This window comes from Falco naumanni, chromosome 3 (genome assembly GCF_017639655.2).
Source record: "Falco naumanni isolate bFalNau1 chromosome 3, bFalNau1.pat, whole genome shotgun sequence".
Lineage (NCBI taxonomy): Eukaryota > Metazoa > Chordata > Aves > Falconiformes > Falconidae > Falco > Falco naumanni.
The window spans coordinates 109155127-109180701 of NC_054056.1; the positions used below are offsets into that span (position 1 = coordinate 109155127).

At 46.2% G+C, this 25575-nt stretch overlaps 1 protein-coding gene across 1 annotated transcript in view; it reads left to right on the forward strand.

The window, feature by feature from the left end:
• Positions 1 to 25575, forward strand: part of ZC3H3 (zinc finger CCCH-type containing 3) — a 185232-nt gene that overhangs the window by 118468 nt on the left and 41189 nt on the right. Inside the window, 3 exon segments of the mRNA XM_040585569.1 lie at positions 8332 to 8525; positions 20812 to 20893; positions 23482 to 23637. Of these exon segments, the coding sequence (XP_040441503.1) occupies positions 8332 to 8525; positions 20812 to 20893; positions 23482 to 23637 (432 nt within the window).

The following is a 25575-nucleotide window of genomic DNA, read 5'->3' on the forward strand; positions in this document are numbered from 1 at the left end:
GCGGCTGAGGGAACTGGCGATGTTTAGCCTGGAGAAAAGGAGGCTCAGAGGACACCTTCTCTCTCTCTACAACTGCCTGACAGGAGGTTGTAGGCAGGTGGGGTTGGTCTCCTCTCCCATGTAACAAGCAATAGGACAAGAGGAAATGGCCTCAAGTTGCGCCAGGGGAGGTTTAGATTGGATATGAGAAAAAATTTCTTCCCAGATGGAAAGGGTGGCCAAGCATTGGAAGAGGCTGCCCAGGGAAGAGGTTTAGTGACCATCCTTGAAGATATTTAGAAGACATGTAGATGTGGTGCTTAGGGACATGGTTTAGTGTGTGACTGTGCAGTGCTGGGTTATTGGTTGGACTTAATGATCGTAAAGGTCTTTTCCTACCTAAATGATTCAGTGAAGGACACAGCAGCTTGATGTTTAATCATGGGAGAGTAAGAAAAGTTAGACTTGGTCAGCCTGAGCATCTATGAAGCACCAGACTCAGGCAAACTTGCTACTGTGTCAAGGGATGCAGAGGAAGACCCCAGACCCCAACCTGCAGAGTGTTTTATTAGCCCAGGACCTCCCTCTGCAACATTTTTAGCACAAGACTTTGATCTTCCCATCACGCTTGGCCCTGGTATTGGTGTTGGACCTCCAACAGCTACGACACTGTTTTTAAACATTTTTATAGCATTCCTCTTCCCCCTTTTCATTAAAAATTTTTCTTCCCCTGTCCACCCCGGGGGTGGGGGAAAGACAACCCTCAACCTTGTGTAGTCAAGGTTATGGCGATAAATTCTGTAGCATTGTCACTTCTATTCGGAGTAAATTGGTTGGCCGCTTTCGGGCTGAAGGGAAGATAATTTGCTGTAGTATTTCAAATGGATTAGAAATGGATTTGAAGGGAAAGTTCATGCCTCCCATTACAAAGGCTAGAAAGAAGACTATCTTAAGGCACTGTTCACACTCTGGCCTTCATTATCCACGCTTAATACCTTTCCTATTTTCCAGCGTTAATGAAATTTCCTGCCGGAGCGGGCCTTCTGGACGGACAGGAGGACTCTTTAGATCCGCAGGCTTGTGCAGCAGAAAGGGAATTACAAGCCCCTGATGTCGAGGGGCCGGCGTATTCTTCAGGTCCTTGGCCTGGCTATTATCTCATTAATTTTATCCTCTTTTTTTCAATACAGTTCATTTCCAAAGGCCGTCCTTTCCATTAGGGTAACAATTCAACAGAGAGCTGTGACACCGCTGCCAATGAAAAGCGACTGGGTGTTTGGCGCAGCTCCATGCCCTCTGTTACAGCCATCCTTCCCCTCGCCCTCCTTGCTGGTGGCTTTTCCCGGCCAACGCCGGGTTACATGTCACTGAGAGGGAGGAGGACGCACAGTGGGTGTGTTGGGGCTAAGCAACCACTTGGGAACAACAGCTTGGCTTAAGAGGAAAACAGGTTTCCTACGAATGAAGTTCCCCCCTCCCGCTCTTCTTTATGAGCTCAGGTTCCACTGTGATTTTTTGATATAAAACATGTTTTACCTTCAATTTTAAATCTCTTACAGCTCCTATAATATACATAAATTTAATAAATAAACTAATAAATAATACTCTATAAATAACAGATGTGGGCAAAGCTCAACCCAATGCATGTGTTCAGCTGCCAAAATCCCCCCGTGAAGCATCACCAGCATTTCCCAGTGCGCAGCATCTCCTCTCCTGTTGTGTTTGCATCGGGACTCCCCACAATGGTGTGAACATGTGTGGGCAGGGGGTCCTACCAGCCCCTGTCTGCATCCCCTGGGCTTACTGCTCTGCAAAATTGCACCTCCAGTTTCTGGGGGGTGAAGGGCAGAGGAGGAGACCTCTGGAGTTAAAGGGGAATAAATACAAATAGAAGTAGCAAAGTGCCCTGGGGAGGTGTTTAAGGTGGGTTGTTGGGGTTCTTCCCACCCCGCAGTGGGGATAACCCCCATTAACTTTGACTTTTTAGATAGGAGAGTTTCCAGGTGAGGAGCTGGGCTGGTTGTAGAGCCTTCGTGGAGGCTAAGGGGTGCTGAGGACATCCCTACTTGGACACTTCCACCACCTGGAATATGGAAATAGAGATGGTCAGGACTCCAGTGAGCTCAAATTGAGTCCCTGGATGAGACTTCAGTCCAGTAGCACTTGAGCCTGAGCAGATGTTCTGCAGAAGCTTTGCTTGGAGGCCACCTAAGATCGTCATTTTTCTCTCTCAAAAATGCAATGACTACAAATTGGAGGAGGTTCAACCCCACTCTTTTTGCAGGTGTGATCCTTTTCAGTGCTTTGTGCCATAATTCTTGAAAAATCCCAGCGGGAACATCCCTAACGGGAGACGTGACACCAGTAGTTCCTTGTATTTGGGGCCTGACCATCCCTAAGGACTGCCAGGAAGGAGAGTGTGCTGCTGTGCACATCGCTGCTCTGTTCCTTTTATACCGGCTTTTTCTTTTTAATACTGCTTTATAAAAGTATAAAATGTTTTATAATCTGCAGCTGTTGCTATTTGCTCGGCAGCTGCTACCTGCTTGCTCTCTACTCACATACCAGGGGTCAGATGCCACTGGGTAATAACTCTTGATAAATGGTGACTTTCGAACAAGGAGCGCCAGAGTGTGCAACCACTTCAGTGCGTTGAGTGAGTGCAGCAAAGCAAGAAAATAAATATCCTTAGGATCTGGGCGATTCAACCAGCCAGGCTCTTAAACTGGTGCTTAAACCAGTGCTGTTTAGGCTCAGCCAGCATGAGCAGCCCCTGGGGCTGTGCACGATGTTGATGTTACAGACATAAGAGGGAGGTTCGTTCCGCCCCCCCCCCCCCCCCCTTTTTTTTTTAAAAAAAAAAAAAACCAAAAAGTCCACTGATGATTTTCCAAGAAAGTGCACTGCGGGTAGGAGCAGTTCTCTGAAGCTATCATTCAAAGCAGAAAACCCCTGCTCAGGAAGGTGTGCCCATGCCTGGAGAAATGGGGTGGATTTGGGGTGTGTGAAGCCCAGGCTGGGGCTGGATGTGCGAGGAGAACTGAAATCCAGGCAGCAGCAGGAAAAGATGCTTCTCTGGAGCGTGCTGTTGGTGTAGCTTTGGTGCGCCGTGGTTTTTAGGATTGGGATATCTCGAGAGACGAGACCTGGATAGCATTTCTCATATATGTGTGTGTATGTCTATACAATATATTATAATCTATATTATTGAGTATATATAAAATCTTACTTTCTATATACAATGATATATTAACTATAGATGATATCTATAGTTATATAGATTCATATATAGGTACCGAGATGTCAATATAGACATACGATAGAGACACAGATATATGTCCATATAGATACCTCTAGAGGATATATATTTCAATCTATGTCAAATAAATTTTTATATAGATTATATATTAACTATACAATATGTATAGAGAGATATATAGATGTAATCTCTCTATAAATATATAGAGATATTGTATATAGTTTTATAAATAACTTAGATATATGTCTATATACCGGTATAGTTTATGTATGTCTATAATTTTATATAATTTATAGATATATAAGTTATATGTCTATCAACACGGGCTATAGATAGTTTTCTATAAATATTTTTATATATAGTATATATTTATAGATATAGATACAGATATAGTGTGTATATATAGATATTTATAGATATCTATAGAGTATATATCTATAGATCTCTCTATAGATATCTCTATGTCTATTGTTACATATATATTTATGTATGTGTGAGCATATATACACACACACAATGCTATGTCTCTGTCAAATGCAGAGGAGACAGAAGGGCTTTGCTTGGAAACTTTGTGTTTAGGGCAGGAACAAGTTTTTGCTGCCGGTGGAGCTGGGGCTTTGGACACCCTCCCCTCCATGCCCTGGCTGTGTGGCTGAGCCTGGGTCTTCTTCCCTCCCCTCTGACAGACTGGAAGAAAACGTTAAATATGTATTATATGTAAAAGAATATATCTATTATCTCCAGATATTCCTGAATATATATAATTCAATAGCTATTCAATATATCTATTCAATAATATCTGAATAATATAAAAAACTTTAAATGGCAGTAGTAGCTGCGCCTTGTATCTCTATCAATTATCTCTAGATATTATTGAATATATATATTGAATATCTCTAGGTATTATTGAATATATATAAATCCATATATGTATTCAGTGTATATATTTAATCATATCTAGAGATAATTGATAGGTAATAATATAGAGATTTATGTGGAAAGGTATCTCTATATATTATTATATATAATGTATAGAGAATATATTTCAATACATATTCAGTATGTATATTCAATACTATGTATATTTATATATATATACATGTTTGTATATATGTCTATATATATTATCAAGAGATAATATATAGAGTATTCCACTACATCTATAGGTTTATATGTATAATTATATATTTATTATACAATATATATTTATAATATTTATGTGTGCATGCACACACACACACACGTATATATGAAGTTATATCCAGGCCTCATATTTCAGCTTTTGGTAATGTTTTCTACATGTTCTGCTGTGTTTTCTGTGCTGAAATCAAAGCAAATGCATCTCTGGTCACTAGCTGTTCCCCTGATGCTGCATGTATTGGGGGATTATAGATGCAGCCAGCTCTCTCTCAGCAAGCAAGTGCTCCATCCCTGACTGTAATTCTGACTGTCCATTGCAATCAGCAGCTCTGGCTGTTTCTGTCCCACAGACCTGGAAGCTTTCAGAAGGCTTTTTTCCAGCTGTGTTTTCTGAAGAAGACTTTACAGAACTTCCTTGAAGGGACTGATGCTTACAGCTCAGTGCCAGGCAAAACAGGAGCCCAAAAGCCTGCAGCACTGCAGTCCCCATGTATGGTGGCATGGAGCATCCTGGTGACCTCCCAGAGCTGCATCACCAGGAGGAAGAGGAGGAGGAGAGCTGAAGCTGAGCTGAGTTGTCTTGTCACAGCTGTGGCGGTGCTTTGCTATATTATGACACCTTTATTAGATTTACCAAATGGCTTGGGTTGGAAGGTACATTCAAGTGCCATCTAGTCCAACCCCCCTGCCATTGGCAGGGACATCTTCCACTAGAGCAGGTTGCCCAGAGCCCTATCCAGCCTGGCCTTGAATGTTTTCAGGGGTGGGGCATCCACAGCTGCTCTAGGCAACCTGCTCCAGTGTCTCACTACGCTCAGTGTAAAAAATGTCTTCCTTAAATCTAGTATGAATCTACCCTGTTTTAGTTAAAACCATTCCCCCTTGTCCTATTGTTACAGACCCTAATAAAAAGTCTGTCCCCATCTTTCTTATAAGCCCTCTTTATATATTGAAAATCCACTATGAGGTCTCCCCGCAGCCTCCTCTGCTCCGGGCTGAGCCCCCCCCAGCTCTCCCAGCCTTTCCCCGCAGCAGAGGGCTTCCAGCCCTCGGACCAGCTCCGTGTCCCTCCCCCGGCCCCGCTCCAGCAGGTCCCTGCCTGGCTTGTACTGGGGACCCCCGAGCTGGGCGCAGTGCTCCGGGGGGGTCTCCCCAGAGCGGAGCAGAGGGGCAGAATCCCCTCCCTTGACCTGCTGGTCATTAGGTACTTGATATCATTTTTATTGGATGCATTAGAGACCATTCTCCATGTCCTGCAGCCAATGCTGGCTGCAACCTTGGACTTGCAAAGGTTTGCTGGGTGGTCCATGTGTGGCCCTCATGTCCTTCCTGTCATTGGTACCTTTACACAACAATGCCACCGCTACGGCTCATTGCAAGTAAACTGGTTTTGTAAAAATTAAGACATGATGCTCCTCTCTGGAGCAGTTTCATGAGGACCAAGCCCTGGGGAAACTGGAAGCAGGGCAGCAGCTTCTTTATGCAATCCCCATCCTCTCCACAAAAATCAGGCAGCAATTCTCCAAGCTCGGTAGCCAGTGGCAACAGCCCGATGAAATGAATAGGCTGTCACGCTAAGCATTAAGAAATGTAACTATTACATTTTACAGTTCTCTTTTTCTTTGCAGCACATGTTCATTTAAAGGTAATGCTCTCCGGGGTTTGCATTCTGCTGATAGGATAGCGGGATCTTAATTTACAGATATTCTCCAGTAATGCGCGGTTTATATACGTTCTGCTAATAGCATTATGAGCATAGTTTGGACTAATACAAAATTAGAGCTCTAATTTGCATAAACAAATTACTGTTTGGATTAGTGCTAAATGAGGAAGACGACTGATATTTGAGGAGATTTGATTTGGCTGCAACGGCTCTGTTTGTATAACAGCATATGTACAAAAATGAGCTGGGTAGCTCCGCATGGGCTGGGAGGGAGTTGGGATAATGCAGAAGATACTGGGTTATGAACTGGAAGGTTTTTTGGTGGCGCATGAGCCCCTCTGAGACATATTTGTCCCTAGGGTGTCACTTCAGAGCTTACTGATCGTTCAGAATAATCTTACGAGCAACACTAACTGGATTGCAGCTCATGACCGATCGCCATCCCGCTACCTCGCTACAGGGTTTGTGGATGTGGGGGAGAGATGGGGGGGCTGAAGGTCCCCAGTGCCTCCCCATCTGCTTAACCCTGCTTGGGTTCCAGCATCTGCTAAATGGTGGGTGACAGTGGTCTCGGGTGACTCGTCCCCTTCAGGGATGTAGCAAAACGCTTGCAAGAGCCAGATTTTGTAGGAACATAGAATCATTTAGGTTGGATCATCACTTAGATTTAAGATCACCAGGTCCAACCATTAGCTCAGGACTGCCAAGTCCACCACTAAGCCATGTCCCTAAGCACCATATCTACATGTTTTCTGAACACTTCCAGGGATGGTGATTCCACCGCTTCCCTGGGCAGCCTGTTCCAATGCTTGATACCCTTTCAGTGAAGAAAGTCGTCCTAGCATCCAATCTAAACCTCCCCTGGCACAACTTGAGGCCATTTCCTCTTGTCCTGTTGCTTGTTACCTGGGAGAAGAGACTGAGCCCCACCTGCCTACAGCCTCCTGTCAGGCAGTTGTAGAGAGTCATAAGGTCCCCCCGAGCCTCCTTTTTTCCAGGCTAAACACTCCCAGCTCCCCCAGCCACCCCTCATCAGACTTGTGCTCCAGCCCCTTCCCCAGCCCCGTTGCCCATCTCTGGACATGCTCCAGCATCTCAATATTTTTTTGCAGTGACGGGCCCAAAACGGAACCCAGGATTCAAGGTGTGGCCTCACCAGTGCCCAGTACAGGGTGATGATCACTGCCCTGGTCCTGCTGGCCACTGTTTCTGGTACAAGCCAGGGTGCTACTGGCCTTCTTGGCCACCTGGGCACACTGCTGGCTCCTGCCCAGCTGGCTGTCAACCAGCACCCCCAGGTCCTTTCCCACTGGGAAGCTTCCCAGCTGCTCTGCCCCCAGCCCGTAGCGCTGTGGGGGGCTGTTGTGCCCCAAGTGCAGGACCTGGCACTGAGCCTTGTTGAACCTCATACAACTGGCCTTGGCCCATAGGTCCAACCTGCCCAGATCCCTCTGCAGAGCCTCCTGCCCTCCAGCAGATCAACGCTCCCCCGTAACTTGCTGTCATCTGCAAACTTCCTGTAAGTGCACTTGATCCCCTCATCCAGGTCATCAATAAAGATATTAAACAGGACTAGCCCCAGTACTGAGCCCTGGGGAACAATATTTTAGGGGCAAAATAGTAATATAAAAGTTATAGTACCTAATAACAATGCTACCAAAAGTACCAAAGCTTGTAGAGCTCCATGAATTGGCTCAGCTCAGGGGAGATCCCACATTGCTGATTCCCTCGTGGGACCGCATCCACGTTTCTTTTTCTGTTTGCTGCTGGGGCTGGAGCTGCAAGCCAAGGGTGTGAGATGAGGCATCAGCCGTGGCTGCGTGGCCTCACCTGAATGCTGTTTTGGATGCACCAGGCTGCCTATTCAGAAGTACATACCAGCAGTGCGGATCAAAGCCGTGCCATTTGCAAGGCATTGGGGCCTATAGGAAACACCTGCAGAGTTTAGGGACAAACATCTTTGTTGTGTCCTAGCAGGCTACGGTTGGGCGTGGAGTTGACCTTCAACACGTGGTCCCTTCTGCAGCACTGCTGTGGGTGAGCTGAGAGAAAGAAAAGGCTTTTTGTTGCATGGGGGAAGGAGTAGCAGGAGGACAGTCCTTGAAGTTGTGGGTTTTTTTGGTGTAAATCACAGGGGATCAGAGCATCTCCTCTGTCTACAGCAAGAGCATCCCTGGTTCCTTGCTGCATCACCTCCATCCTCAGATAGCTGAGAGTTTGCTCACGAAGCAGCAGCTCCTTGCAATGTCATCCATAGTTTGGGCTTACCTTGACTTATGTTTTCTTGTAGATCCCCGCTACTGAACCAAACACGCCTGTCACCTCAAGGCGGCAAGTCCCAGCACGTGCAACAGAGATGGAGGAGCAAAGGCTATTGCTGCATCGGTGGGGTGATGTACCGAGTATCGGCAAATAAACTCTCCAAGACTTCCAGCACCCCTGGCCGGGGCAGAGACCTGAGCACCAAGAGCCCTGGCAGAGCAGGTGAGCAGCAAGAATTAGTCCCCATCTGCATCCAAAATCCATTGAAGTCCCAGCTTCAGCGTTCAAAGTCCTACAACCAGAATTAACCGCCACCAACAGGGACTTTTAAATGCTTATTCCCAGCCCGTGTGTTGCAACTCATCCTCTGGCCTTGCAGGAGCCCAGATGCAAAGGTGATGGATATCCCATCGGTGCCAAAGTGCATCCCCCAGCTCTTCTTGCTTTACAAAAGCACTGAAGCTTTTAGAAGAAATGAAAGATTTAAGAAAGTGGAGGCTTTTCTTCACTCAGGCTTAGTTTAAGCTTGTAGAGATGCACCATTAAACTTGTTTCTTTTTTTAACTTGAGCAAAATCTTGGGCGGCTTCAGGTGCCACCACAAGATTAAACCTATTTGAGATGCTTATCAAATTACATTCAATATTGACCTAAGAAAATCTGGGAGGATCATTCTGCAGATAACTGTGAAACAGGCATTTTGACACTGTTACCGGCTTTACATTTAGCTTCAATTAAATTTGTGGTTTAGCTCCTCCTGTACTTGATGCCTCAAGTGTGGCTCTTGGGAAAGACCAGGTTTTTAACTGTGCTCAAAGTATTTTTTTTTTTAAATTTCTACTTGGGGTCAAATATTTTTGCTCCATAACTACTTTATTGACAAATTTTGGGGACAGTTAAACTGGGAAAGGCAAAGCCAATGGCTTTGTGCTATTGTTTTTCTTTGCTGGAAGGATGAAGTGTGCAGAGATGAGTATGTTCGTGGATGATGCTATAAAGAGGCAATTTAATGCCAAAGTCATTTTATGTACAGTGGGAAAGTGGATGAAGAGAGGCAATAAATAGTGCAGTGTCGTTGAGAGGTGCAGCCTCTGAAACCACCTGCACCCCAATTGATGTGAGTGTTATGGGGCATTCTGGGGAGGTTTAAACCCACAAAGAACAGGATTAGGGAGGGAAGGAGCTTTCTGCAGACACAAAAATCCCATCAGCAGGAGAGCTGAGCAGCTCTGGGAAGTTTGAAAAGCATGAGGAAAATTAGGAGCAAACAGCAATATCTCAATAAAGAGTAAATAACTCCCCCCTGACGCTTGCACACAGCCGGAAAGTGGAGAGGGAAACGAGAGGCAGCCAGAAGAGGGACGGCCAGTGATGATAAATCCTTACTGCACATCATTGCTGGCAGGGAGGAGGGCAGAGATTTAGCTTAAACCGCGGATTAGCTGCCCTGGCCACCCAGGGATGGGAAATGAAGACGCCTGCAGATGATGGCAGAGATGAAGATGCTGCGGTGTCCAAAGGGGCGCGGAGCCGATGGAACATTACTTTCAGGTAATCTCCCTTCTGAGAGCATTAAAGGGATGCTTGGCAGCGGTTTGAGGACAGTTTGCGGGTGTTTTTGCAACTCAGCTCTGCTCAGGACAGATTTTTGGTGGCTGACTGGCCTGTGACATCCTCCTTGTTGCTGGCTCTGCAAATAAGTATGTGCACGCTCATGAGCTTGCGTCCATATGGTTTGTTCTGGAGTCTGCAATCCTACCTGCGAGCTGTTACATCCTTGGCTTTGGTGCTGCATCTGGAGGAGGATGGGCAAGGATCAGCCTTTAGAGGCATGGAAAAAAAGGCAATGAAGTGAGCTCAGGGGTTTGTAGACCAAGCAAATCCTGATGTCAGCGATGTCAAGACCTTTGCTAATGGCAGTGGGATTTTCTGAAGTCACTGTAGTCAGCTGCACAAAACCAACTCATGGGTGGTTCTGCCATAAGCACCATCGCCACGTGTTGAAGGTGTCACCGAAGGCAGCAATCATCTTGCTGGAGTGCAAGAAAAGGATTGAAACCTAACAAGAAAGCGAGTCCAGAGGAGGGCCACAAGGATGATCAGAGGGCTGGAGCACCTCTCCTATGAAGACAGGCTGAGAGAGTTGGGGTTGTTCAGCCTGGAAAAGAGAAGGCTCCGGGGAGACCTTGCAGCAGCCTGCCAGTACCTAAAGGGAGCTTATAAAAAAGAGGGAGAGACTTCTTAGAAGGGCCTGTAATGATAGGGCAAGGGGGAATGGTTTTAAACTAAAAGAGGGGGAATTCAGACTAGATATTAGGAGGACATTCTTTGCTGTGAGGATGGTGAGACACTGGAGCAGGCTGCCCAGAGAAGCTGTGGATGCCCCATCCCTGGAAGTGTTCAAGGTCAGGTTGGATGGGGCTTTGAGCAACCTGGTCTAGTGGAAGGTGCCCCTGCCTGTGGCAGGGGGATTGAAACTAGATGATCTTTGAATGTACCTTCCAACCAAAACCATTCTATGATTCTACAAGTCTTATGAAACCTCCAAGACATGGGCAGGGAAGATACTAGATCTGGTTTTGGGGCCAGATTTTGGGACAGACTTGGACCACTGGGAAGAGTCCAGGAGAGAAGTCATGGCTGGAAGGACTGGAAAGGTGGAAGACCTGGGTCTGTGCCATCTGAAGAGGTTGTGATGGAGGGGCTTCAGGTGCCCAAGTTCATGAAGAGCTGCCAAGCAAAGGGGAAGGATGTCTTGTCCATGACAGCCAACAAAGGGTGTAAACTTTTTCAGGAAGGGTGCAGGGAGAGCTTTCAAAGGATGAGGATTATGAAGTGCTGGATTAAGTTGGCTGTGTTGACTCTGAAATTTCCATTATTGGGATTTTTTAAAGAACAGTTTGGCGAGGATACAGTTGGAATAGGACCTGCCTTGCAGCAAGGAGGTGGACTTGACTCAAGCTGCTGCCTAATTTGTAGCCAACACATTGGTGACTTTAATTTGGGTGCTAGGAGATAGTGGGAGGACTTGACTGTCCACCTTTGTGCTTAAATCACTATTTCTGCTGCTGTTTGGAGCACCGAGACAGCCTTTCCCAAGCCCAAATATTGCACATTCCATATTTAAAATGCTTTCCAGGCTATTGGTTTTTTTCATTTATCTAAGTGCAAGAAAGTCTCTAAATTTGTCTGGTCACTGGGAAAGAGCAAAGTCACGCACAGGCAACTCAGCAAAGGCTGATGGATTCAGCCTGTCCATGTATATCCACCGCTGGGCTGGGACCAAGCAGAGAAACACCAGCTCAGAGTGCAATTTCTGGAAGAGCAGTTGAGCCAGTGGTATGACAGGAGGATTTTTGCAAATTCAGGCATCAGCATTGCTCTTGCGGTTTTGCTGGGGGGCATTTGGGGTATGGGGAGAGCCCTGGGGCTCAAGCCTTGCAAGGAAACTGTGATGTTTTTCAAGGGATTTAGTTTGCGGAGGTGACCTAAAGCAGCTTTAAGAAACAAAGGATCAGTAACAGGCACAGGATGAGTGTGCACCAGCAAGCACTGGGTACTTTTATGGATGCTTTTCCTCCTTTTTGATCTCAGTTTTAAAATGATACTTTCATGGAGATGTGCAGTTGCCTCGAGGTTGGCAGGTCAGACCTCCTGGCTGGTGGTGAGAAGGCAGCTGCTCCCCATTGTGGTTTTATCAGGGGTGATGGGGCACGGAGCAGATGTGATATCCCCACATCTTTTCTTCCCCACTGGTACCACGTCCTTTAGCAAGGTCTTGTTTAGAGAAACAGGTTTAATTAGTTCCATTTTGGGACAGAAGGTCCCTTCCAGGGTTATTTTCTATAAAATAGAAACCCATCTCATTAGTTGGTTTTTTTTAAGATACTTCTTCTTTTGCTGTAGTCTCCTTCCCCCTGCCATGCAGCACATTGGGTTTGTAACTATAAAGCCCTAGTTAACTGGTATGTGTCAGTATTTTCATGTCATCTTTCAGCTCTTGATACGATTCATCCTCCTTTGCAAGGATGGATTCAACAGATACCGATGTCTCTTGCTTTACAATAACTGGGGCTGGCAGGGCAGAAGATTTGTGTGTGCTATTGGGTATGAGCCTTCACATGTTTACTCAATGCTCTGTGTTTTCAACACTTGACAGAGTTTATTTAAAAGATGAAAAAAACAGCTTTTGCTTTCCCTTCCAGTGCCAGACGCTGTGTGTTTGGGGTAGCAGAGAGATGGGAAACACTCCTGACAGTTTAATAGCTTGGAGTTTACTTACAGTGGGTTATAATTCTGTTGTTTGCCTGAATTTATTGGGTTGGTATTTTGTCTCTTCATGGCCCAGCTACAATAAGAAACATGATGCTAGTCGCTGCAACGGATCCATCTGCACTGTCATACCATCCCCACCAGCTGATTTACTGATGGATGCTGGTGGTGAGCTAAAATTTTGTCTTGTGGATGCACTTCCTGCAGCCCTGTGCTGTATTGGGGTCAATCCTGGAGCTACCAGGAGCAATAAAGCAACTCATCCATCTCCCGGAGCAAGGGGAAGAGCAGGGGTTTTGCCATGGTTCGTCTGCAACCTGCTTTATTACTGGTGGCATGGCATGGGGGACACCTGGCTTGGGGGCAAAGAAAGCGTCATTGCAAACCCAGGAAAAGTTTCTGAAGGTGTTTTGAGCATAAAGAAGCTCCCTGGAATGGTTCGTGTTTTGGGGCATCGCAGTGGTCCATGCAGCTGCTGAGAACTGTGCTCTCATCACATGTGTGGGTCTGCTCCCAGAGGGCTTGCTGGAAGTTCTGAGCTTGTCTCCTGAGCACTGCGGATAAAATGTGGAAATAAAAAAAGACTTTTTGCCTTCCTAGCTGGCCAGTGAGCTCAGATGTACCTCAGTACTCAGATGTACCAGTACTCAGTGTACTCAGCTGCTTGAGCAAGAATGGAAAAGGCTCAGAAGAAGACATCTACCTGCAAACGCAGGGCTCCACCCCTGCTCCTTGCCCCTGTACAGGACAAAGATGCAGTATCAAACATGGAAAAGCTCTTTATCCCTGGGATAACTAGTATTTCTGAAACAATGTATTTTTCACTTTGCAGAATTATTAGAAAATAGGCAGCGGCATGGTGTGGAAAGTATTCGATACGTTGCAATTAATTGAGCAAGCGTAATAATTGGGTTTCTCTGCTCACAACAATCTTTTCCTTCATTTCTTTCTACAGCTGCTAAGATGTTATTCAGGTACTTGAGGAATTTCTATGAAATTAGGGAAAGAAGCAAAAGGTCCTGGCAATAAAGCATTTCACAAAGAAATTCAAAAGGGAAAATAAAAAAAAAAAGCACAGCCCTGTACAAGATTGAAAGCAGCAGAAACCAAATTAAGGTTTGACATTGTCCGGAAAGCAGCCCTGACCCCAATCTAGGCACGAGCCACTGCTGCTGCAGTGAGAGGTATTGCACACCCTGGTCTGGGGCTGCCTCCAGTGGCGTTTTGCTGGTGTCCAGGCTGCTTTCCATGGGCAGATCTTCACCTGCATGACTTTCTCATCCTCCGCTGAGGTTTTACCTCCTGGGAAGCCTGCAGGAGCCCCAGTCGGACAGAAGGCTGGTGGCTTTGGGGACACTGTCCCCAGCAGGTGGCTGGGCTTCACCTGCTGGAGGAATGCTCACGGGTGGCAGCCAGCCCCTCAAGCGGTGTGATTTTATTTATTGGTAGTTTTCAGTTTTTCTCTACAACGGTAGGATCCAGAAGTCTTGGAGACAGCCATGATTGCTGAGCTCTTAAAGGTGGAGGTTTAAGAGGAACCTTTAAGTTCTCCTGAGCTGCTAATGCACATCTCCCAATACAGCTGCGATGGTGGCCCTGACCACAGATGAGCAAATTATTTTGAAACACGTGTTTAAGTTCAGCCTTCCATGGCTGGGGGTCTTTCTTTGCATCTAAACACACTCCCTGTCTCCATCCTGCTGCATAACAGCCCCTCTTGCCTCAGTTTCCCCACCCTGCTGTGACAGCATCTTAGTGTACAGCTGAGGAGACTGAAGATTCGAGCTCCTCTGCTGCATCACGCTGAAGATGGATGACTGATGCTCATGAACATGATTTCAGATGCAGTGGGAGAACTCCATGCTCAGTGAAAGGAGAAGGAATATAACCACGGCACAGGGAGCCAAGCACTGCAAGAAACTGCGCTCTCGGCTCCTTGTTTACCAACTAATTTTAGAAGTGCTGAGCGCCACAGAAACACACTTTTCACGTTTGCAAGGATGATAAAGTGTTCAGCTGTATGGTTGGGCTGGCTGAGGACTTGCGTAAATGATGCTTCCTCTTCTGAGCCACTCAGCTTTTTTAAAAAGGAAAGGAGGGATTTAAGATTGGAACATTTTCACCACCCATCCTCTGCCACCTCTGCTTGGTGGCACTTTTAGTGCAGGTGTTCAAATAGGAATTGGAGGGGTGTTCACCCCGGTGTGCTATGCTTTGCCTCTTCCCCCAGTCCGTGGCTGTTAGAGCAGCTCATCTGGCACCTGGGAACATCCCAATCTGCAGTAGCTTGTTTGCTGATCATGGCCTCAGCTTTCTTCCTTTCTGTCTGCAAAACACCTGGAATGTGTTGGGACCAGGTGGTGGCAGAGTAAGAAAGAAGCTGGTGGAGGAGAGGCCAACCCAATGCACCAAGGTGTGAGAACAGTGAAAACTGGAGTGTTGCTTTCCTCAGGTTTCAGCTGGTTTTGGTGTCACTTGTGCTGGGGCTGGCTTGTGCTCAGTCCCCTCAAACTGAATTCCCTGGTTTGGGGATTGCCTGATCCCTTGCCCTTCTTGAACTTAATCCCTTGGTCCCTTTTGAACTCAGTCCTTTGGCTTTGGGATTTCTCAGTTCATTACCCCTTTTGAGTTTAATGCCTTGACCTCTTTTGAGCTCAGTCCCTTGTCTTTGGGATTGCAGAATCCCTTGGCCCCTTCAATCTCAATCTCTTGGGTTTGGGATTGCTCAATCTCTTGCTCCTTTTGAGCTCAATCCCTTGTCTTCTTTGGGCTCAGTCCCTTGGTTTGGGGATTGCTCAATTCCTTACCACTGTTGAGTTTAATCCCTTTGACCCCTTTTGGGTTTAATTCCTTGGTTTGGGGATTGCTCAATCCCTTGGCCCATTCAATCTCAGTCCTTTGGTTTTAGGATTACTCAATCCCTTACCCCTTTTGAGCTCACTCCCTTGGCCCCTCAAGCTCAATCCCTTGGTTTTGGGATTGCTCAGTCCCTTATCCCTCTTGCATTCAATCCTTTGGCCCTTTCAGTCTCAATCCCTTGGTTTTGGGATTGCTCAATCCCTTACCCCTTTTTAGCTCAATCCCATGGTACCTTCAGTCTCAGTCCATTGTCTTTGGGATTGCAGAATTCCTTGGCCCCATCAACCTCAATCCCTTGGTTTTGGGATTACTGTCCCTTGGTTCCTTTTGAGCTCAGTCCTTCAACTGTGGGATTACAGGTGCTGGTGGGCAGGGACCAGATGTCCTTGAGGAGCACCACTGGATCCAGCACTGGTGTAGACCAGAGCTTGCAGAGCTAAGAAGATGCCCCACAGCAGCCACTCCAGGCTCCTTGCAAGGATCTGCTCGTACAACAACAACCAGCCTGGAGCGTGCTTCATTAATTGAGGTTGGTTCACTAATAAAACACTCGTGATAGCCTGACCCAGGAACATGCATGTTCCTGTTAGGAGCTGGGGTGTGATCAGACAGGAAAACGTGAAAAGCTCCACTCGTGTAGTGGCAGCTTATCCCTTCTTTTGCTGTTACCTTCTAGAGAGTGAGGGCTTCTGCTGTCCAGTGAGGAAAATAAATTACCCCCAGCAGCTGCTAGTGCTGATCATCTGAAACAGTGGAACCCACTTAAATGAATAATAATTAAAGAAATAAATTTCCCCGAGTGCCAGCCTCAAAACTTTTTGTTCAGCAATAAAGCGGAGAGCCTCACAAAATGAATCGCTTGGCTGTTTCTGAAGTAGGCTGCTGTGCCGTGGCAGGCGAAGCGGGGCTATAATGGGACCCATTAAAGGAGCCGGCATGGTTAAAGGAAGCCTTTCCTGGGTGCCAAGGTCATGTTGAAACAGGCTGAGCTGAAGTGAGTGCAGCTAATGGCAAAACCCCTTCCCTTGATGAGCAAAAATTAACGCAAGCTGGGATGACCCTGTTACGATCATCCTTGGGTTGGAGCACTGGCCGGTAGAGCTGATTGCCTGCTAGCTGCTCTCACTAGGGCAAAGCCCTGGTTATTTCTCTCCCTGTGTAAGATTTCCATAAATTATCCTTGGTTTGGGGAAGTTGAAGCAGATGGGCAGCAATGGGTTTGGTGCTGGCCGTCACTCTAACAATGTCCTAACCCTCTTGTGCATCTGCTGGCCCCAATGCACTCCGGCTCTGCAAGTTCTCCCTTTTTTTTAGGCTATTCCAGTTTTCCACAGCCTTTCCACTGTATAAAAAATAAATTACTAGATAAGATACACAAACAAACCTTTCCACATGATGAGGTCCTGGTCCTTGAGCTATGCCCTAGGAGCAATAAAGTCCTTCCTAAATAATTAAGCAGGTGATAATTAACTGCTCTCCCTCCCTGCGATATTTGCAGCCGATTTTTAATGGCAAAGGAAAATTTCAAGTGTTGTTTTCAGTGTGCATTTTTTGCATCGCAAGCCCTTGGGCAAGGGAAGGCTGAGCAGAGGTGTTGGAGCTGGATGGAAGCATCCCTCTCCCCACATAGGCATGCTGGAAAGCACCAAACATTGCTCCCAAATGCAAATCTCTGCCAACCTTTCCCTGAAGGAGAAGGATCAGGGTGCAGGAGATGGACAGCCTTGAGCTGTGTTTTGGGGGGGGGGGGGGGGGGGGGGGGGGGGGGGGAAGTCCTAATTAATGTACAGATGTTGGTGGAGGGGTGCAGCATCTGACCTGCTCGTTTTAAGCACTTTTTGTAGTTGTGGAGCCTTTGACAGGGATAAATTGTGCCTCTTTCCCCTTTTCCATCAAAAGCTGGAATTTCAAGCAGGAGGCGAACACTGCAGAAAACACCATGGGACTGCTTGGCTGTGGATTCCTTCAGAGGAGCAGGATGAAAAAAAGGAGTTAGGCTGTAGCCCCCGCTATTAATCATAGCTGTAATCATGCATTTAATGAACATGACAGCTCCCGCTCCCTCCGGAGAGATGCGTTGAGTCTCACGACTGGGTTAGGTACAACAATCACTTCTCAACACTCGCGCTTGATAACGCCGAGAGCCGCCGGAGCAGCCAGTGTCAGGTTGGGATGATGCATTAAGAGAAACATCCCCATTTGCACGGGCTATGTATTTCCTTACAGATGATGCGCTTCAAAACAGCTAAATCATTAAGAAGGAAAAGGAAAAAAAACGCAGAGAGAGAAAACCACCTGTCCCTGATGCAGGGTATAAAATATCAAGCCTGATGCCGCTGTGCTGTGTGTAATCAGTTAAAAAGCCCTTAATGTGCAGTTCTTGATGCTCTCCCCAGCAGCTCTTTTTTTTTTCTTTTTTTCTTCTTTCTTTTTTTTCCTACCCCTGTTGTTCCCACTGCCTTTGAGCATGCACAGGGGAGGAACTTGCCATGCCACTTATTTAAATCTCTGCAGCAAGGGACATTTGCAATACACAGGAAAGCATGATGTGGGATGTGCGAGTTGCTCTCCTGATCCGACAGCACTGCTCTGTCCTAGTCCTGATGCTCTCTTAGTTTGGAGAGTAACTCGGGAGAAGAACAGGATGGATTTGGGGCTGGCATCTGACCTGCAAAATAAAAACGTGTTATGTCTGGACTAAATGAGATTCCCAGAGATCAGTCAAGCTCTGGAGGCATCATTTCGGTTTTTTGTTTAATTTAGTCCAGACTGCAGCAAATTCCAACTCCTCATTTTTTAATTTAACCCTTATTCAGTCCTCTGGTGTCTTTTGCCCAGCTCTGGTTTCATGCTGCGTGGGTTACTTTGATAATATACCCTGAATACACACTGAATATCCTGATTCAGATACACTTGGAATCTCCACTGTCTTCAAAATACCAGATGCTGTGTATTTATTAATGCAGATCTCTTGGTAGCTGTTCTGTGGTCATCCTCGAGTTGGTAACCACTCAAAAAATCAAAACATGGGATCTTTGGACCTTCCTAAAAGTCTGAGGCATCAAATCCGCTCTCCTGCATCTCCTGCCTTGCTTCTTTAATGCTCACAGGGCCTGGCTTGTATTTAAACTTCTTTTTGCACAATGCAAAAGCTTCTAAAAATACTATCATGCCAGAGCCTGAGTTTTCACTGTAAATCCCAGTTGATGGCAAAATGTGTAGTTATGGAGCTTCTTAACCAGCAGCGTTACGCAGCTGCTGGGCTCTCTCCTCCTGGGTAAATATTTAGGTGGTTTTCTAATAGTTCAGGGAGGATTTGCATGTAGGGTGAGTAATTAGGTGGTGGGAAAGTGTGGATGAAGAGTTTCTTTGTCAGCTGCCAGTCTGATGCTTTGCAGGACCTGGTCAACATGTTGGATGGCTGCATCTTGCCCGGATTTTGCTGTGGGTGGGACTGACTCTCTTGGGCAGTTAAGCTGCCTCCAGGCTGTGAGTTAATTCACAGCAAGAGCCTGTAATGGGAGATGTGCATCGCCTCTCCATGTATAATAGCATAACTTCTTGCCAGAAGATAAAAGCTGGGCAAAAAAACATTATGACATGGATGTATTTTTGCTATATAGAAATTAAAACCCAGTGGCATGAGGCTGTTGCACCCTTTATTTATTTACCTCTTTATTTATTTCTTTAGAGATTCCTCCTTTCTGATAACCAAGATGTGGTTATCAGGCTACTTTAACTAAAAGGGTGGCACACAAGCATGGGAGTGCGTTCATCCCCGAGAGTCCACTTTTATGCCTGGGTATTAAATATTTAGAGAGATTGTCTGCTGCCCTGGGGAGCCAGCTCCTGGTATAGCCCATCCTGCTGAGCTTGCTTTAAGGAGCATTAAACATAATTGCAGAGGGCTGGGGGATGCTCTATCCCTACCCTAATGGTTGGACTTTAATTTGGGTCTTTCTCCCTGCATCAGCTGGGAGGTCAACCTTGCTCGAATGCGCTGGCCTCTTAACCTAAGTCCTCGCTAAGAGATGCTCTGCAGCATCTTCGGAGCGACCCAAAGTTGACGTACATTTATTTGAACGCTTCAAACTAGTTAAAAAAGATGCTCCTACAGCGAGACAGCTCTGCAGTGAGGGGGAAGCCAAAAATAAAATGCAAAAAACCCCTCAGTTGTGGCTTAAATGCCCAGTTGATACTTGACATGCTTGCGGCAAGCTGGAATGAGCTTCCAGCAAGCTTGAACACGCTTGCCAGTGAGTAGCACAGAGCTTGCTCGATGCCTCTGATGGACAGGCATGTGCTGCCCACACTGACACTGCGCCTGCGCCATCGCTTTTATTTGCGGAGGGAACAGATGGGGCTTTGCCGATGCCGGCAGCCCAAGTGACAGCTCGCACGCGGGGAGAGCGCGCTGCCGCACTATCAAATTCTGCTCGCTCACTTCCCAACACGCCCGGGCTGGCAGGTGAGTGACTGAGCCGCTCTCGTACCACCTGGAAAGCTGATATACAGCCTTTATTTTCAATTCATTCTTTCCTACGCCAGTCAAGGACAATTTAATTATGTGCATGCATGTATTGGAAGCAGGCGCTGGGCTTCCCCCACTGGCTGCAGGGAGCAGCCAAGCCAAGCGCGGAAATTTTCTGGACTGATAGCACAAGCGTGTGAGTTGCCTGGAGAGTTTTTTTGGCATGTTTGGGTGCCAAGGGGAAAGGTCCCTGTGGTGTTCAGAGCTGGCGAGGAGCCCTTTTACCATGGCGGCTCTGGAGGTGCCGGCAACATGGAGGTCTGTAAAGAGCATCCTCACCTGTCTGGGCTCTGGGAGCTGCTTGTGTTAGATTAAGCAATAAGATCATAGAATCATCGAATGGTTTGAGTTGGAAGGGACCTTTAAAGATCATCTAGTCCAACCCCTCTGCCATGAGCAGGGACATCAACTCGATCAGGTTGCTCAGAGTCTTGTCCAACCTGACCTTGAATGTTTCCAGGGATGGGGCATCTACCACCTCTCTGGGCAACCTGTGCCAGTGTTTCACTGCCTTCATCATAAAATATTTCTTCCTTTTATCTAGTCTGAATCCCCCCTCTTTTAGTTTAAAAGTATTCCCCCTTGCCCTATCACTACAGGCTCTGCTAAAAAGTCTGTCCCCATCTTTCTTATAAGTTCCCTTTAAGTATTGAAAGGTGGCTGTAAGGTCTCCCCAGAGTCTTCTCCAGGCTGAACACTCCCAGTTTTCTCAGCCTTTCCTCATAGGAGAGGTGTTTCATCCCTCTGATCATTTTTGTGAAATTAAGATACTGAGGGCTGTGTGAATTCCTGCAAAATTTCTCGGTTCTGAGGAAACTACTTATGTTTTCTTTTCTGTTTTCAACAGCGAGGTTGCACTGTACGCCTAGTCCTGGCTTTTCTCCAGCCGGCTGCCTGAACAGATCAGCTACAAGCCGATACTTCGCCAGGTCTGTACTTGCAAGGAGGAATAGCGTGCTCCCCCTCTGGATGCTGCATGTGATTTATGCTCAGGAGGGTGTCAAAAGCATGAGACGTGTGTATTTAACTGGCTGTTTATTTGGTGAAGCTCTGGCCACTGCTTTTCCCCCAGCCTCTGCTCCAAGGGGGTTGTAAGCTCAGCAGAAAGCTGTGATTTCAGCTTCGAAAGGGTTTGAAAGGTTATTAATGGATAGCAACACCTTTCTGCAGGCAAAGAATGCCAACTCCTGCTTGGAAAGTCCCTTTTAAAATCAACTGTAGTGTTTTCAAGGGCTATTTTGGTTTTTTTCCCCCCAGCTGAGAAGCCCTGAAATTTAACCCAGCAAAACTGCAGTTTTCCTTCTCTCTGTCCCACCCACAGACCGGGAATTTGCCATGTGGCAACTGGAAAGCACCGTGTATGGGAGAAAGATGGCACATTGCTGGTGTTCAAAGCCCTGCCAGCTTTCTTCTTGCTGTTTTTTTTTATGCTACAGTTGTGCCACATATCATCGTGTCCTTAAGTATGAGCATTTGTAGACAAGTCCCTCTTAATAGTAGCGCTCTGAAATTTATTCCTGAAGTGTGTCAGTTCCAGATGTCTGTATACAGATGTAATGCCAGATTCTAGCTCTATTTTATCATGTCCTGCCACTAATATAAACTAATTAAAAATCTACTATTGGAGTTAATTGTTGCTGGAGTCCAGCTTGCAAGTGCTTTCTGTGCAGGTCGATGTGCTGGTGACTTGGCCAGGTATCACAAATAGCAGAGATGTTGACTAAGGGAGAGCCTTTTTTCAATATCATAATTTTTAGCAAAGAAATATTCTTTTTTTAAATGCTTACCATACTGTATCATGGCTTGCCTTGCGGTCACCTTAAGTACCAAGAAGCAGTTTGTGGTGGGGCTTGGTATCCCCCCAAGCCATTTGTGATGAAAGAGGTGGTGACATTTCTGATGCTGAAATGAGGCTTTTGCATTCAGCATTTTGGCTATGTGAAGTTGTCTTTATCTTATTGCATTTTAACCCAAGAGCTGTAGACAACCAATAATGACAGAGGTAAAAATACATGTTCCCCCCTAAAGTAGTTTCCCTGAGCCAGTATTTGTCATGGGTAATGCTATTGTGACCCTTAGATCTGTATTTCTTCCACCAGGAGGACCAAGACTGTGGAAATACATAATATTAGATAATATTTATATATTATACATGTATTAAAATAATTGTATATATAAATATTTATCCTTAGTCTCTAAGGAAGCAAAACATACGACTACCCAGAGAACCTAAGGTGAGCGGCGTATCTTCTGCAAACTTGAGTTAATCATGCTGTATCATCTTAATTATCTGCTCAGAGACATCAAACATGACCTCCATGGTGTTGAATTCAGCCAAATCTCAACACTTCCCCCTCTTCTTCCTGGTCCCATATATCTCTATAGCTGCTAGGTAATTAATTACCTCTTCATCTGGAAGCTTATGAAAAATGTGTGCTAAGCAGCTTTCGATATCCTTAAGCAACTTCTAGGGTACCAGGCAATCAATAGCAAGTTTTTCTGATATTTGGTGTTACCTTGTGTTCCCATGGCTGTCACATAGGCCCTCGCTCACTGAGGTCCATAAGCAGGTGCCCACTTGAAGGACTTGAATAGCAGCAGGCCAGCTGGCAGGACACATGCTGCAGTGCCCTCTGAGTTGTTCAGCATTTGCATCCTGTGCTGCATGAGCCCAGCATGGGAGAGAATGTTTTCTGCCTCACCAAAACTGCAGAAAGCTCTCTCCATGCTCATAGAATCATAGGAGAGAATCACGGTTATGGAGGTGGGAAGGGATCTCTGGAGAGCTGTTCTTCCTCCTGCCCCAAAGGGCCTCTTGTCCTCCTAGCATATGTCTCTGAGAAGGTCTGGTTCCATCTTCTCCGCACCATCCCATTAAGAAGTCATGGAGGACAGTAAGATCCCCTTGGCCTCCTCCCTGCTGAGCAGATCAGCCCATGGCCTCTGCTCAGATGTCCTGTGCTCCAGCCCCAACCATCTTGGTGGCCTGCGCTGAATGTGCTGCCATCCATCACTGTTGTACTGGGAGCCCCAGACTGGACCCAGTGCCCAGCTGTGGTCTTGCATGTGCCAAATAGAGGGGTAGGTCACCTCCCTCATCGTCCCAGCTGTGTTCCACTCATACAGCCCAGGATGTGGTTGGTGTCATCACTGCAAGGGTGCCTGGCTGACTCCTGGGTGCCTTGTTGTTCCCCAGGGTTGTCTTCTGCAGAGGTGCTTTCCAAGAGGTTGGTCACAACCTGGCCTGCTGCATGGGGTGATTGTGTACCTAGTGCAGATGTTTCCAGGGAGATAGGCCTCATCTTGCACATTTTTAAGATTCAAGTTAAAGCTGGCCAAAACTCACAAAGACCTAAAAGCTTATGGTCCAGCACAAGCTTCCTTAATATCGCACTGTCTCTTCAAAGTGAAACTTGGGCTCCTCTGTGATTTCAGGTGCTGTTGGCCTGTCTTCTCTATGTCATTGTTGCGTTGAAGTTGGAGATGTTTCCTGACCCTGTCTCTCTTTCTCGTTTAGCCGTGCTGTTCAGCGGAGTTTGGCCATCATTCGTCAAGCTAAACAGAAGAAAAAGAAGAAGGAATACTGTATGTACTACAACCGCTTCGGCAAGTGTAATCGTGGGGAGAGTTGCCCCTACATTCATGATCCGGAGAAGGTGGCCGTCTGCACCAGGTATGGATGGACACAGCAAGTGCAGTGCTTTGGTCTGTCATAGTAGGCTGAGCCATTGGTTGGCTTTGGTGCTTGCTCATGTGATACTCCCCAGGGAAAAAAACTGATAACAGAGATGTAAGACCATGAGGACAGCTGTTCTGGGTCAGGCCTGGGGTCTGCCCAGCACTGTTGGGTTGGCAGGTGCCTACAGGAGGAGAAGATGAGGAACACGGTGAAAGGCACTTTTGCCTTGCTGGGACCACTCAGCTTCTGGCAGTGAAGCCCTGCAGCCTAGCAGGGTTTGCATTCCAATTACTAGAATTTGCCACCAAACCATCATCATGTAATAGTCAGCAGTTCTTTTTTTGGGGTGAATTTATTTAGTCCTTTCTTCAACACATGGTATTTATGGCAGTGGGTTGCACAGCTGGATTACGGACTGCATGAAAAGTGCTTCCGCAACAGACTGCTCAACTGTTGTGCTGGGTGCCTCCTCGCTCGTGGCTCTTGAGACGGATGGAAAAGTCATTCCGTGATCACCTTCTAGGCACCATTTTTAACTATATAGTCCTCCCCTCTCTGTCTGAACTTCCCAGACCGGAGGATCATTGTCTATTTAATCTTTTGTGATAATTTTTCTCTAAATTTACACAGCAGTTTACATCTATTAATGCTAATAAAGCATTGCACAGCTAGCCTCCAAGTTAAATAGACGCATTTTGGTTATTGTGGACAGACTGTAGGGATTACAGAAATATTTGTTTCACATTTTGGAGGTGGATACCATCACCAGGATGTTTACAGGTAGAAAGTATCCTTCCATATCATAGTATAGAAGCTCTAAAAAACCTAAAAAATCAGAGTAGTGTTTTAAGAATTAATAATAAGATCAAATCAACTTTGCTTAAATATAGCCAGAATAATAGTCCTTAGTGATGTACTTACTGCTGTCAGGTTGAGGATGTCATCAAGGTTTGCCAGGTGGTATTTAAAGGCTAAAACGTTTAGCCAGTCCCCAAAGGCACCATCTAACTGGAATGATTTTGTGGGTCGTGGGTATACCTGGTACAAATACCAGCGCGGTGCAGATCTGAGCTGAGTGACTTGAGAGCCTGCCCTGACCATGCACCGGGTGATTTCTTCTAGCAGCATTTCTCAGATCTGCTCAGATCCATGCAGCAGGTTTGAATCCTTCAGCCTGTGATGCCATACAGCTACAAGACTCGCTGATTTATTACAGGAGAACTGATTCATGTTGCCAGCTCATTATACCTGCCCAACAGTTGATTAAACTATATTATTAGTCGTTTAAAAAGTGTAGAAAAGCCAACTCCACTGATGAACTCCTTGAGTAATTTCTCCATAAAATTGCTGCTGTGCTACAATCATTTGGAGGTTGCACAAAGCTCAGTGGGAGACCATACAGGAGGGAAAGGTGATTTATTGATTTTTTAACTGATTTCACTTGCTTTCACATATTCTTCCCTAACACATCCTCATGAACACTGAGGCTCGTATGTCCAAGGTATCTGGTCAGGATTATTTCTGGTGATGTAGAGGACAAGGGATGCTAACTACTAACTCCTCACTTTGAATCCTTACTTCTTCTTATGTTCATGACAAAGTCTGGTTTTGGGCTGTGCTCCATGTGTGCTTTAGGAATTTCTGGTCCCAAAGGTCTTTTGGATTTCCGTCCTGTGCCATGTCCATGAGTCACTAGAGGACAACGCTCATTATCTTGTGTCTTGTTTTGCCATCAACCAGCTGGTTTTCACGTCTATATGTTCCCATTTATACTTTTTTCAAACCAATCTGAATTATTTTTTTTTTTTTAATGAATCTCCCCATGCTCAGATCTAAATTTACCCAGATTTTATAAGTAAAGCTGGAGGCATATTCTGTGTTCCAGAATCTCCCTGCAAGCCTGTGCAGCTGAGAGCATGTACCCCTGGAGTC